Below are 14,201 nucleotides of genomic sequence, written 5' to 3'. Positions count from 1 at the left end.
GAGAGAGAGAGAGAGAGAGAGAGAGAGGGCGGCCAGGCGGGAGGGGGAGGGCGAAGGTCCCGGATGTGCCCGCCAGTCGCGGTGGGGGCAGGGAGAGGCTTCCTTCCGCGGGCCGCAGGGGCGGGGAGGGAGGGAGGGCGGCGGGGAGCGAACGGAGCTCGCGGGTGAAGGCAGGGTCGGGAGCGGAGCGGGGCGCGGCGCGGGGACGCGCTCTCCTCCGCTCGCCCTCGGGCGCGGGCGGGCCGGCCGGGCGCGCGCAGGGGAGCGGCGGTTGCGCCGGGCGGAGAGCCGTGGGCACCAATGAACGGTTGCCATAGCAGCGTTTGACGTCATCGTGCGTGTGGTGCCCCTGCTGCCGGGGCTAGTGATTGGAGGAAACCCCGTGTCTGCGGAGCGGCTGTAGCCTGTGAGCAGCCAGATCAGGGACAGAGTCTCAGCCTCGCCGCCACCGCCGCCGCCGCCCAGAGACTGCCGAGCCGGGTCCGTGTGCCGCCACCCACTCCGGACACAGGTGAGGAGTCGTCCCGAGTCGGCCTCCGCTCCCTTCGGGCCGCCGCCGCGCTGCGGCCCGAGAGGGGGGTACCCTCGGGAGGACCCGGGCGGTGGCTCGGCTCTGCTGGGCCCGGGCAGGCGCCCACCACCGCCCCCGGGTCGCTTGCTTCTGGCCTGCCGGGCTGCTCATCGCCCCGTTCTGGTCCCCGGGGTTGGGGGGTGGCGGACGAGGCGCCCACGCGCGAGACCCGGGGGCTCCCGCTCCCGAGGGCGAGCGACCGCGATCCGCCCCCGCCGGCACCCTGCTTCCGCCCGCGACTGTGACTCGGCCGTGGCGCAGGTGAGGCCGCCCCCGCCCGCGGCTCCCCCGCCGCCCCTCCCCCACGGCCAGGGGCGGCCAGGTAGCACGCGGGGCTCCGGGGTGGGGCCCGCCGGGGACCCTGGGCTGGGGCCCTCCGTGCCCGAAAGGACTCTCGGGGCGCGAGGTGGGGGAGGGGCGCGGTCAGCGCTCAGGCATGGGGGGCGCCGGGGAACGGGGTCCCCGGCGTCCCGGGCCGGTGGGAGGTGCGCATCCTTCCAGGAGCCGCGGCCCCGCGTTGGGGGGCTGCGTCTGTCTGGGTGGGGCCCTGCCCCTCCCCCTACCGCAGCTGTCCGGACTCGGGGGCTCCCTTAGGACACGGGCGGAGGGGACCCTGGGCGGGAGCGGGGTGTGTCCGGCGCGGGTCGGCCGCGGTTCCGCTTCTGCGGGCGCGGATGGCATCGGGCCCCCGGGGAGGGTGATCCGCTCTCCTCCCCACCATCCGACTGGGGCGGGTGCACGGACTGCTCCTCCCTCTGCCCGGGTTGGTGATGTGTGTGTGGGGGGGTGGAAAGAGATTCACTGTCGGAGTAGGTTGGGCTCCTTGACACAGTTCCGCCATGACAAAGAGAGTCAGGGACTAGCGCGGAGGCACCAGCCTGGGCGGAGCCAAGGAGGGGAGGTGGCTGCGGATGGCGCGGACGCGAGGACTAGCGCTTTATAGTCACCGCTGCGCGGTTTCGGTTCGCCCCACCCTCTGGCCTCAGGCAGCTAAGGGTTAAGTGGGTGCGGCGAGTCTTCCCGCAGTCTGAAGGCGAGGCCCGGGAACGCTAGTTTTCCTGTGAGAAACCTAATCCACTTCCCCTTGTACGGGGAAACGTTTGTACTGACTTGGGCTTACATCATTTTTTTTTTTTTTTTGGAAGCAACATTTACCAGAGACCGTTTCTGATGTTAGATTTCGAGACCCCGGGGGAAGCTTGGGATCACAAATTTTAAATAGTTAATGCACTGAAGGTACTGTGTCTCGAATTTAAGCTAGCCCAATCCGTGTTTCTGTTCTGGACACGGCTCGTTTGGCTACCAAAAAGCGGTTGCCCGTTCCGAAAAGGTAAAGGAAAGAATTTCCGTGGTGGGCGGCAGTGACGCTTATGCCTACACTTGGTGCATTCAGGTTGTGACTTTTTCGTTAAAATATGTTTTGTAGAATCACTATATGGTTTTGAATCTTGCTCTTGACATCGTTGAAGAAATGAGAAGTAAATTGGAATCTAGGGAACTTTAAAATTGGGCGAAAGAAAACTGGGAAAATAACAGCTTGAGTAGTTGTGACGGCTAGAAATCATGCCGTGACTCCAGACTGCAGCTTGTGTCCCTCCATGTGTGGTAGACGCCCTAGTGCTCACTCGTTGTAGGAAGTGAGTATGGGTGTGTGCTAGGCAAGAGTTCACATAACTCCATATAGCACAGGTAGATTTGGTCTTGGGTTTAGTTATCCCTAGTGGTATTGTGTTCAAGATAGCTTAAGCTGCAATTAGCCAGTTTTCTATGATCAGCTGGCAAATGTTACAAGTGTAGTAGATCAGGGTGGGGGGTGCTAAATGAAACTTAGTTCTTGATAAGAGAAATAATTACACTGACATGACTCACGATTCTGGAAATATGCTTATAGGCATTGTAGGTCCCGGTTCTGACCCCCCCACACACACTAGAGGGAAAGCTGCTCAGGTGCGCATCATTCAGTGGTGTTGGAATCTAGTGATCTTTTGGCCAAGGAGAGTAGAGGTGGGTTTTGTTTTGTTTTGTGCCCACTGCCCTGCAGTTTAAAGGTGGTTTTTTAAAATAACTCATATGCTTTGATCTTACTTGAAATTGGGATCTTCTGAACAGGTGGAACATGCAGTTAGTTTCACTAGCCCACTGTTATTATGCAGACCATGCCAGTTTTCTGGTTGGTTGGGGTTGGGGTTGGGGGTCGAGTTTTAATTCCTGGTGTGCCTTATTTATGACAGGTGTAATGAGTATGTTTTTTTCACAGGAGTTTTCTGAATGTTTCTCTTCTTCCCTTTGCAGAATATCCAGTTATGGATAAAAATGAGCTGGTGCAGAAGGCCAAGCTGGCCGAGCAGGCAGAGCGATATGATGACATGGCAGCCTGCATGAAGTCTGTCACTGAGCAAGGAGCTGAGCTGTCGAATGAGGAGAGGAACCTTCTCTCTGTTGCTTATAAAAACGTTGTAGGAGCCCGTAGGTCATCTTGGAGGGTCGTCTCAAGTATTGAGCAGAAGACTGAAGGCGCTGAGAAAAAGCAGCAGATGGCTCGAGAATACAGAGAGAAGATCGAGACTGAGCTTCGAGACATCTGCAACGATGTACTGGTAAGAGTCCCTTGCTTTAGCTTCATGGGAGCTGGGTGGGAGGAGGGGTCCTTTGCATTTTAGAAGTTGGCTATTATATAAAGTAGAACAATTGCAGGTCGTGTCTGTCAAGCATTTCCCGTTAACAGAAACCAGAAAAACCATTTCACTGATTTGTATCCTAGTACTAGAGCTGATATTCATAAATGTATGTCTGTGAACACTGGAATGTAGTATAGACTCGGTCTAGAGCCAGTTCCTGTGTGGATTAGCCTTTATAATAGAATGCATCTACTGTGGAGAAAACTGGTTTGCAATTGCTTGTGTGGATTTATTTGTTGTAAGTCAAATTTGAATGTTAAACAATGAAATAAACTCCAGCTTAGCTTTCCAGGTTTTAGAAGTACCTAAGTATTTGGCACCTACTGTGTTGAAATACTGTGCTTCTAGGAGCTTAAGAGATTAAACAATACATTTGTCTGAATTGCCTGTTTTTTAAAATAATACTTTTTTTTGTTGTTTTGTTTTTATTAGGAAAATTTTGAAGGTAAAATCTAATTATTTTCTGAGGCAGAATCTTACAACCCAGATTAGGCTTAAAATTTATGTTGGCTCTGCTGTTGGTCTCCCAAATGCTTAAAAGTTAGGAGTCACTATATCTTGCAAATTAAAATTCTTTTAAGACTATTTTCATTGATAGAATAATTTTGATTTCTAAATTGTACTTTTTTGTTCTTCAAAATGTTTTCAAGCTTTTTAAGGATTGAGCCCATTTTAAAATAAAAACACCTAAGATCACGGTCTATTTAAAAGGCTTTTACATTTTTGTTTCTTTATGTAATAGATTTTGACTGCTATTTTTCCAAGGTTGAAAAGTGGCTATATTGAAGGTAAATAATATATACCTTTGGGTTTTTGTTTGTTTGTTTGTTTTGTTTTGTTTTGTTTTGTTTTTTGGTTTTTCGAGAGAGGGCTTCTCTGTGTAGCCCTGGCTGTCCTGGAACTCACTCTGTAGACCAGGCTGGCCTCGAACTCAGAAATCCGCCTGCCTCTGCCTCCCGAGTGCTGGGATTAAACTACCACCGCCCGGCCCTATAATATACCTATTTTAAAATTGGGGTAATTAAGAACATTTAAAACTGGATAGGTATCCACTTCATAATAATAATGTTTTAGGTATGTTTGTTTCTGCTTTCCTTGCTTAATCTATTTATCACTAGGTTTTATTCAGCCTAATAGGTTTTGTGAAGGTTTTTTTCCTCCTAAGTACTGGTTTATATTTTGGTTTCAAAGGGTGTAGTTAACAGTTGTACTTTCTCCTAAAACAAACCCATTTTAGGGATAAAAGGGACATGCTAACATTTACCTCTTATGATCTTGCTGCAGCTCCAGGTAGGTGTTTGCATATTTTCCACGGGCAGGATAAAGAGAAGTTCTCAAATTCTTGTGGCTTTTCCTAAGGAAAGACCAGGAGTCTTCTACTGTCTCCTTGGTTTCCTTATGAAGAAAACTGCAGTTATCTGTAAATAGCCTCTTCAAAGGTCATGAAGGGGTTCTTGTCACTTCCTGCCTGCATGAGTGTCTCTCCATCAGGATAGCTCCAGCTTTTTACAAGGCCTAAATGAGGTGTTCCCCTTGAAAGCTTAATTTCTTTCCCACATATGTGACTTAGAGAATTGTAAACAGGCTTTTGCCTCTAGTCTTGGTCTTTTCAAAAGTACAGCTCTGGTTTATTACATATTAATGCTCAAATACCATTGGAAGGTTCCTTGAGAAAGAGGGCAATAGAATTAGGTCAGCAGCACTGGCTGGCATCGCAAGGCTTTGTTTTGCTTTTCAGCTTGAGAAGGCTCAGTAAATAAAGTGGGCTTCCTACCAGGCTTTTTCAAAGAGGCGATGGTGACTTAGAAATAGTTTTCATAAAATTCTTTCTTCCCTTTCTAGTGAAATAGAAGAATAGAATGTAGACAAGCCTTCCCTTAGTGGGGAAAACGCACCGTTGTGCTTTATGAAATCGTGAGTGTGGTTTCTTTCTCCACTAATGGCTGGTAGCATCAGTGATGAGTACAGCCTAATTGTTCTAATTGTTCTGCATTGTATTAGCTGAGAAAAAATACTCTTGAACACCCTAATCTAGTTATATGTCTCTCTCAAGTGTTTAATGTGTATCATTTAAAAAGTAGACTTATTCTTTCTTCTGTTGTTAGTTGGAAGTTGCAGTATTGAATCCGATGTAGACCAAACTCTCTTCATAAGTGAGAGGCTCCAGTCATTAGAGATATCTATTGTCCATAAACCCAAAAGATACAATCCCAAGTGGAGTAGTTCATGCAAGTCATAATACAATAGATTAATAATATGCTAAAAACCTATTTTCAGACTTTAAATATATTGTGATATGGAAAGCTGGGGTGCTGTTTTTTAATTTAAACTATAGTTTTACAGTGAAAGGAAATTTGAGTTCAATTTAAAAGGAATAATGTTTATGTTGCCCATGGAGTTGTGGGGAAGAGTCAGGTGAAGCTCCTTGTGAGATGCAGTTGTTGGGCACAGATTTTACCTCTAGCCCTCAGAATTACTATTTATTAACTAGTGCAGGAACAAGATAAGAAACCGGGCAGCTTGCTTTTGTGTGTGTGTGTGTGTGTGCGCGCGTGTGTGTCAGTGTGTGTCTTGGACTTATAAGAATTGCTATATAGTCTTTATTTTAGCTGAAAATGATTAAGTGGCTCCTATTCAGAATAATAAAGACTTCAGAAAAATGTGGTGATTGGAACCTATTTCACAGCTTTCTAGATGTGTATTTACATGGCGTTGTCATGTGTGGCTTTCAGTATTTTAACATTGAAAGAACTAAGATGATCTAGTAGATGGAGTGCTGTCCAGGAAGAGTAGCCGGTAACTGGAAGTGTCTTTGGTAAGGTTTCTCATCTTAAGGGATGGTACTCAGTGAGGGATTTCATATAGTTGAGAAGTCTGAGGCAAGAATGAAGGGGGTGGAGGAAGTTGCTGAGGGAGAGGAGGTGGTACTTGTTTGGGGTCCAGAATAGAAACAAACAACACCAAACGAACATCACCTTCAAGCAATACCTAAGGTTACCTGTAAGACAGGGAGCGTGGGCATGTGCAGACAAGACTGTAAGTGGGGCAAGGTGAATTCCGGTGAGAATCAGAATGAAAAAGGACCACAGAAGCCTTACAGGCTGAGAGATGGTGGTCACTTCTGGAACCGATGGCCCAACCCTTGAGCCTGTTGCAGAAAAGAGGTTCATACGCCTTGAATTTGAATTCAGTCAGTAGGAAATAAACCCTATTGGGGTTGTACTATCTTATCCTTCATAGGTGTGTTTTCTTTTTTAAATTTAAGCACATTGATTTATCGTTGCATGTGGTGATTATAGTTGGCTTTAAAGATTATCTTAAACTAAAACAGATAGGTGTCCAGTTGCCTGTTACTCATATGACATTCAGATCTTTGCTTTCACTGTATAGATGAGTTCAGAAATAATTTCCTTGCATATTCCATATTTATAATGTGTATCTTCAATAAGATGGGAGTTTAAAATGAGAACTTAAGTGTGATAGGCCATGTATGCTGGCATAAATTGGACAACAATAAAGCTATAAGAAAACGCTGGGCAGTGGTGGTGAATGCCTTTAATCCTAGCACTTGGGAGGCAGAGGCAGGCTGATTTCTGAGTTCGAGGCCAGTCTGGTCTACAGAGTGAGTTCCAGGACAGCCAGGCTACACAGAAAAACCCTTTCTTGGGGGCAAAAAAAAACAAACAATAAAAGCCTGTGGTTGCTTTTAGAAACAGGGGACATTGGAGTGGTTAGAAAATCTAGCTTGTTTCAGACATTTTATCCAAGTTTTGGGCATCGATGTTTATGATGAAATCAGCTTAAGCATTCTTCTCAATTAAGTGAAGTTTAATTTGACATATTAAATGAAGCTTTCTGCAAGAGCTGTTCTCAGCCATTGTTAAATGTTAGTCAACAGAAAGCCTTTTTGTGTGTTTAAAAAAACAAACACCACACACACAACCAAAAACCCCCTTTCAATAATTTCCTCAAGAGCTGGCACTAGGAGAAATGGGCATAGGCCAGATCTTGAATGTTATAGGATTAAGGATTTTAAAAGTCACGGAAAACCTTTACAAAGAAATGACACAAACTTTGACTGGGAAAACATAATGGCGGTTGTCTTAGAGAGAACTTGAGGATCTGGTGGCTCACACCTTTTATCCCAAGCACTGAAGAGGCAGAGGGAGGCCGAGTTTAGGCCCAGCCAAGGCTACATAGTGAAATCTTGTCTCAAAACAAAGCATACCACCCCCACCCCCAAAAAGAGAGAAAAAGATGACACTTTATTAGTTCTTTTTCTCATTGTAACTTTGGGAAGGGAAAGTTTATTTGGGTCCACCATTTGAGTACAGTCAATTGTGGTGGCAGTAGATTAAAGCAGCTGGTCCCAGGCAGTAGAGATGAGTGTTGATGTTCCATTCACTATCATCCCCACCCATGGGAGGATGGTGCTGCTGACGTGCAGGGTGAATCTTCCCCTTGCAGTTAAACCCAGAATGCCCAGAGGTGTGTTCTGTTGCTGTGATGACACACCCTGTCCAAAGCAACTTAGGGAAGGTGCACACTGGATGCAGGAGCTGTTGCAGATGTGAGACCCTGAAGGGAGCTGGCTGGCTCCATACTTGCTCAACCTGCTTTCTTATAAGAAAGAGCAGTGTTCTCAACCATCCTAGTGCTGCAACCCTTTAATACAGTTCATGTTGTGGTGACTCCCAACCATAAAATTATTTTTTGCTGCTACTTGGTAATTGTAACTTTGCTACTGTTATGCATTGTAATGCAGATAAGAATTTTCTGGTGGTCTTTGGTAATCCCTGTGGAGGGGTCACAACCCACAGGTTGAGAACCACTGCTTATAGACCACTACCCACAATGGACTGGGCCCTCCCCCATGAATTGATAATTAAAAAAATACACTACAGTTGGATGTCATGGAGGCATTTTCTCAGTTGTGGCTCCCTCCTTTCAGATAACTCAAGCTTGTGACAATTTGACATAAAATTAGCCAGAACAATTGACTAACCCCTTGTCAACTAGACACACAAACATCACTGTTAAGCCATAACCTTTTTTTTTCTTACCCATGATCACATGTGGATATTAGTGTTGTGTTACAAACATTTCAAAATGTAAGTTCCCTGGCCTTTAGAAATTCAAACACTTAAAAGCTCAATCTCTTAAAATCCAAAGTCCTTGTAAAATTCCCAATTCCCTAAAAGTTCAAAGTCTCAACTGTGAGCTTCTGTAAAATCAAAAATAAATTGAATACTTTCTTAATTCAAGGGGGAAGGACCAGGGCACAGTCACAAACTGAATCCAAAGTTGTAAAGTATAAATAAATCAATGCCTACTATCTAGAATTCACTCACTATCTTCTGGGCTCCTCCAAGAGTCTTGTGTCACTTCTACACATGTGTCGCATGACTAGGCTCAGGCTGGCTCCACTCTAAAGCTCCTGCTGTCTTTGTGGTCATCCCCCAGTACTGGCATCTCAAATGCTGGGGTCTTCTGCTGAATCTGGCCTACACTTTCACCAATGGCCTCTCATAGGCTCTCTTCAGTCCTGGGCCATCACCTGCCACTGAGGCTGTACCTTCACCAGTGGCCTTTCCTGCCTCTCAAAATGCCAAGCCTCAACTGCTCTCAGTGACCCTTTCATAGACTTCAAAACCAGAACTTACTACCAAGTTTCTCTGCCAGCTTGTGCATGGCTACAACCTTAGCTGCCCTAGGAGCACAGATTCCCAGGATTCACTTCTCAGGAAAGTTTACTTCAATGATGTTATGTTGGTTTCTTAATCACTGCTAATTTCTCAGCTTCAGCTAACTGGCATCTCTTATCCCAGTAATTTTCACTTAAACGGTGTCTGGTCTCTTGTTAGTCCCAGCTGAGAGTCTTCATTCCCAGCTTACCCAAACCACAGAATCTTAATTCAAAATAGCTGATACACAGTGCTTTACTCTCTGGAACTTCATAAACTGGGCCTCCATGGTCTGCATTTTTCTCAATTCTTTTCTTCCAAGCTCCCACAAAACAACTCACCAAGCTTTGAGCATTCAATGGCTTTTCTCTTCCAAAGTTCTTCCATAATTCTCCCCAGAACAACTTGGTTGGGACTGTCCCAATACCCTACTGTCCTGATAGCAACTTCTGTCCTAGGTAGGGTTACTATCTGTGTGATGATGGAATACCATGACTAGGGCAGCTAAGGAAGGAAAGGCATTTGACTCACACTCCTGTCTATTTGGAAGGAAGTCAGAATAGGGATTGATGAAAGCCATGGATGAGAGCTGGCTTGCCCCTCTTGGCTTGATCAAGGTGCTTTCTTTTCAGCTCAGGGATAGCACCCCACTGTGGGCTGGGCCCTCCCCCATCAATCACTAATTAAGAAAATGCCTTATGTGCTTGCCTACAGCCTGATCTTATGAAGACAATTTCTTTATTGAGGTTCCCTCATCTCAGATGACCAGCTTGTGACATTTTTTTCTCCATCAGCTCATTAATAATAATTTAGGGGGCTAGAGAAACGGCTCAGTGGTTAAGAGCATTGGCTGCCCTTCCAAAGGACCCTGGTTCAATTTCCAGGACCCACATGGCAGCTCAAAATTGTAGTTCAGTTCCACTGACCTAACACTCTTACACAGACAAATGCAAACAGAACACCAATGTATATGAATTATGTATAAATAATTTATATTTTGCAGAATTGGATTTGACTTCTGGGACATCTTTAAAGACTTTTTCTTCATGACTAATGAGAGCTGTGTCTAGACAGCCATGACTTCATAATCTTGACAGTACTGAGTAACAGACAACTTTCTTTAGGCTCTCAGAAAAAGATGATCTTTGGCTTATTCATGTTGAAGTGTGGGGTTTTCAGAGTAAAAATTAAGGATGTTCTAATGTCAGCTAATTTGGATCAATATTAATCCATAATCCATTGAACTTTCTAGTAAGCTTCTTAAGTTTGTTTAGGATTCCCTAGTCTGTCTTCATCTTAGTCCCCGTAGCCTTCAGTGCCATAACAGTTTCAAATGAAGGATAAATGGAGCTCGTGTTTGTGGGATCTTAGAATAGCTGTCTCTGCTCAAGGCCAGAATCTGTTTTCTTGAAATAGCTGCTCCTGATCCTCTTGTGCAAACTACTAGTACCTTCAGTACTACCAGCTTACTGTTTCTACCTTTTTTTATTCATTTACATAGATGTATACAGGGCATTCCTGGGCAGTACCTAGTTATGCCTTTTTTTTTTTCTTTTTTTTGGTTTTTCGAGAGAGGGTTTCTCTGTAGCCCTGGCTGTCCTGGAACTCACTCTGTAGACCAGGCTGGCCTCGAACTCAGAAATCCACCTGCCTCTGCCTCCCGAGTGCTGGGATTAAAGGTGTGCGCCACCACACCCGGCTAGTTATGCCTTTTTAAGGGTAAATTTACTCTAATTGTTTTAAAACTCACATGCATCTTTGAGAGTGGAGTCAGGACAAGTGGGATAATTTCCTGCTCCTTCTAGAGTCACACGCTCAGGCTTGCCATCTAGCACCTTTTTGTCCCTCTGAGCCATCTAGCTGACCCTCATAGAAGTTTTTTATTTTTTTAAGACAAGGTCTGGCTGTATCCCTGGCTAACCTCTAAATTGTTTAGCTACCTAAAAAAGTCTTTTTGTGATACACTACACCCAGCTCTGTCTTTTTTTTTTTTTTAAGATTTATTTATTTATTATATGATTATATGTAAGTACATATAGCTGTCTTCAGACACCCAGAAGAGGACATCAAATCTCATTACAGATTTTAACTCAGGACCTTCGGAAGAGCATTCAGTGCTCTTAACCGCTGAGCCATCTCTCTAGCCCCCAGCTCTGCTTTAATGGACAAAAATTATAATATCCCTGTTTTTAAAAAGACTTTTAGTATTTTGTATGTATGATGGCCTGCCTGCCTGCTTGCCTGTGCCATGCCACATTTGTCTGGTGCCAAAAGAAGCCAGATGAGAGGATACTGGATTCCCCTGGGACTCCAGTTGTGAGCTACCATGTGGGTTCTGGGGGACTAGAAGCCAGGCCCTCTGTAAAAACAACCAGTGCTCTGAGCCATCTCTCTCTAGCCATGAAAAGATTCTTTTAGTGCTGTGGCTGGCTGGTCATCTTCGACTTGGGCTTGATGTTTTCTCCATACTGTTAAATAAACGTTTCTTACAGTAATCTTCATAAAAGTTTTCATTCTGCATATTTGCTCATCTTTGCCAAAATCCCACAAAGCTTTTAGCTTAAGTTGGTACTGTCCCTGATGGAAGCTTTTGCAGCTCTCATCTTTATGGCCCAAGAACTTCTGATTACTTACTCTCAGATTCTCTCCCACTAAGACCTGCAAATACTGAGAGATAGACTTTAGGGAAATGGTCAGAACCTTTGAGGGTGAGGGAAGGACAGGTGTTGATGAGCTCCTTAGGATGTTTTTAAATAAAACTTGCTTTTTAAGCTGGGGAGGTTGCTCAGCAATTAAGAGCCACTCAATGGCTAATCTTCAAGAGGACTCAAGTTTCATTACTGTCATCTACATGGTAGCTCAGAACTGTCTGTAATTCCAGCCCTAGGAGATCTGACACCTTTTCCTGGTCTCTGCTGGCACCAAGTGTATGTGTATACAGACATACATGCAGGCAGAATATCTGTATACAAAATAAATTTAAAGCCAATAAAAATTATAGCTCAGTTTAAAGTGATGTGCTTAGATCCCAATCAGCCCAGAGGCCAGTTGTTTTAACAGAATAAGCAACTTTAGTTACACTTAAGGTTTACTTACTTAGAACCACGCTCTTTTCATTAATGACTTTTCTTCCAGTTGTCCTTAGCTCTCATCTGAGAACATTATCATCAGACTGTTTCTTTAATCATATCACAAAGGTAATGATATGCCCCACAGAAGACATTTCTGTGTTAATTTCTGTATGGATTGTTATGGTAAGGAGTGAAAGTTAGGACAGGTTTGCAGACTTGACCCTATAGTTAATATTCATTGAATGGCTGCCCATTATTTTGTAAACCCTGTGTCATAGAAAAGTAGATATAAAAAGCCTCTGCTTTTAAGTCTCAACTAGAGAGGAAAATGACTTGCACATAAATAGATGTGAGGCAGGGGAAGCAGCTTCAACATTTTTTTAAAGATCTGATGGGGGGGAGCTCATAGGGAATTTACAGAATATATAATGTGTGCAGGTTACAAACACTGTTAAAGTGTTGAGCTGAGGATGTGGCTTGTTTGATATGAAGGGTTCCACCCTCAGCCCAGCATAAAGGGCATAGTGGTGTGTGGCTGTTATCCCAGCATGCACTTCTGTGGGTGATGGCTGAAGGGCCAGAAATTGAACACCTTGTGTCATGGAGCTAGTTTCAAGGCTAAAGCCTGGGCCAAAGAGACTGTCAAGCAACAATCAAGCAAAGGCCTTACGTTAGGTGCCATATTCTTGTAATCCCAGTACCCCAAGCAGTAAATAACAAATTTGAGGTCAGTTTGAGCTATATGTGATAAAACCTTGGCTCTGAGAATGAAAACTGTAAAAAGAAACTGAAGACAAACATTTAAAATGGTGCTGGAGAGATGGCTCAGTTTATAAAATATGTGCACTGTAAGCAGGAAGACCCAAATTCAGATCCCCCGCTCCTACTGGACTATAGACCTCTCCTGGGGAGGCAGAGTCAGACAGATTCCTGGAGTTCCTGGGCTAAGCCACTCAACTCAGCTGGGGTCTAGGTCTATTGACAGACCCTATTACCAAAAAAAGGAAGAAAGAGGTGGAAAATACCTGAAGTTGACCTCTGTTCTGTCTGTGCACACACAGCTTTATGATGGAAGTGCTTGGTAATGAGACCTTGTTTTATGAGGCCCAAGATTATGCTGTTTGTAAAAGGGACGTTGGGGGGGTATCAATAATTTATCAAGAATTGCTTGGTGAGTTGGTATCTGATTGTTACCTATATTGATTAGTAGTTACTGTTTGCCTTACAGTTGATTGGTTAGTTATTTTGAGGCAGGCTCTCATTCTGTAGCCCAGGCTGGCCTTAAATAGAAATCCTGCCTAAGTGAAGAGCTACCACAGGTTGTTTAACAGTAGTTCCTCCCAGTTCTGTTTTTTTCCCAGTGATTACCCAGGGGCAAGGTGTTCCTGAACAGATGATAATGGTAACACTTACATTCAGAGGTCATCCCTGTGTTGTTGTGTCCCCTCCCCCCCCAAGCTGGTCAAAAACATAAAAATGCATTCTGTAAAGCATTAAATTTTGTAAAGATGCTTTGCTTATTAACTTTTTGGCATAAACACCCCTTTAAAGTATTTTAGGGTGCAGTCCAAGGGATTACTTTATCAGTTCTCTTGTTGGTTAAGACGTGAAGTGAAGGTCTGCCGTGTGCTTATTGTTGGGAATGCACTGAAGTTAGTCACCCTCTCATTGCTCTTCATTTCCTCATGTCAGACCTTTAAAAGTAGCAGCTGTCCATGAGACCTCACACAGAACACTCAGTGTTGCCATAGGAAGCATTGTTAGCATGTTTTGTGAACACTTTACTAAATGGTTAGTTTGGAGCAACTGAAGTTACAATTTGGAAACAAGTGACCCTTCTGCCACAAGGGGGAGTAAAAGACTAAACTCAACAAAAGCAGTGGGCCTTTTAACATCCATGGCTTAGCTTTCTATTTCAGATTTTAAGAGAACTAGAAATGATGGTAAATTCTGTAGGTAAAGTGCTGGGGGAAGTTTGCATGGGAAGAATTGCACAAGACTAGAAATATGAACCATGTTCTTATTAAGTAGATTTCCTCTTTGGGGATATTTTAATATTAAATGACATGGTGATACACAGAGGAGCGGGTTTTGGAGGCTCACTCTCTGAGTCACATTTGTTGAGGGCACATTAAAGTTCAGCTGCATTTTCAAATTTTAGTTCATTAGTTTTAGGGATCATTTGTGTGTGTGTGTG

At 44.6% G+C, this 14,201-nt stretch overlaps 1 protein-coding gene across 4 annotated transcripts in view; it reads left to right on the top strand.

Annotated features, from left to right (window-relative positions):
- Positions 1–381: 381 nt before the first annotated feature.
- Positions 382–14,201, top strand: part of Ywhaz (tyrosine 3-monooxygenase/tryptophan 5-monooxygenase activation protein zeta) — a 21,580-nt gene continuing 7,760 nt past the window's right edge. The window contains exons 1-2 of one of the 4 annotated variants that reach the window (XM_031358428.1): positions 382–511; positions 2,864–3,168. In XM_031358428.1, the coding sequence (XP_031214288.1) occupies positions 2,875–3,168 (294 nt within the window). In that variant the 5' untranslated portion in view covers positions 382–511; positions 2,864–2,874. Of the gene's footprint in view, positions 512–958; positions 978–1,208; positions 1,335–2,473; positions 2,576–2,863; positions 3,169–14,201 lie in introns of those variants that run through there. The other 3 variants (XM_031358430.1, XM_031358431.1, XM_031358429.1) reach the window with 3 other exon arrangements.

Source organism: Mastomys coucha, unplaced genomic scaffold (assembly GCF_008632895.1).
Source record: "Mastomys coucha isolate ucsf_1 unplaced genomic scaffold, UCSF_Mcou_1 pScaffold7, whole genome shotgun sequence".
NCBI classification, from domain to species: domain Eukaryota; kingdom Metazoa; phylum Chordata; class Mammalia; order Rodentia; family Muridae; genus Mastomys; species Mastomys coucha.
This window is presented reverse-complemented; position numbering and strand designations above follow the sequence as displayed.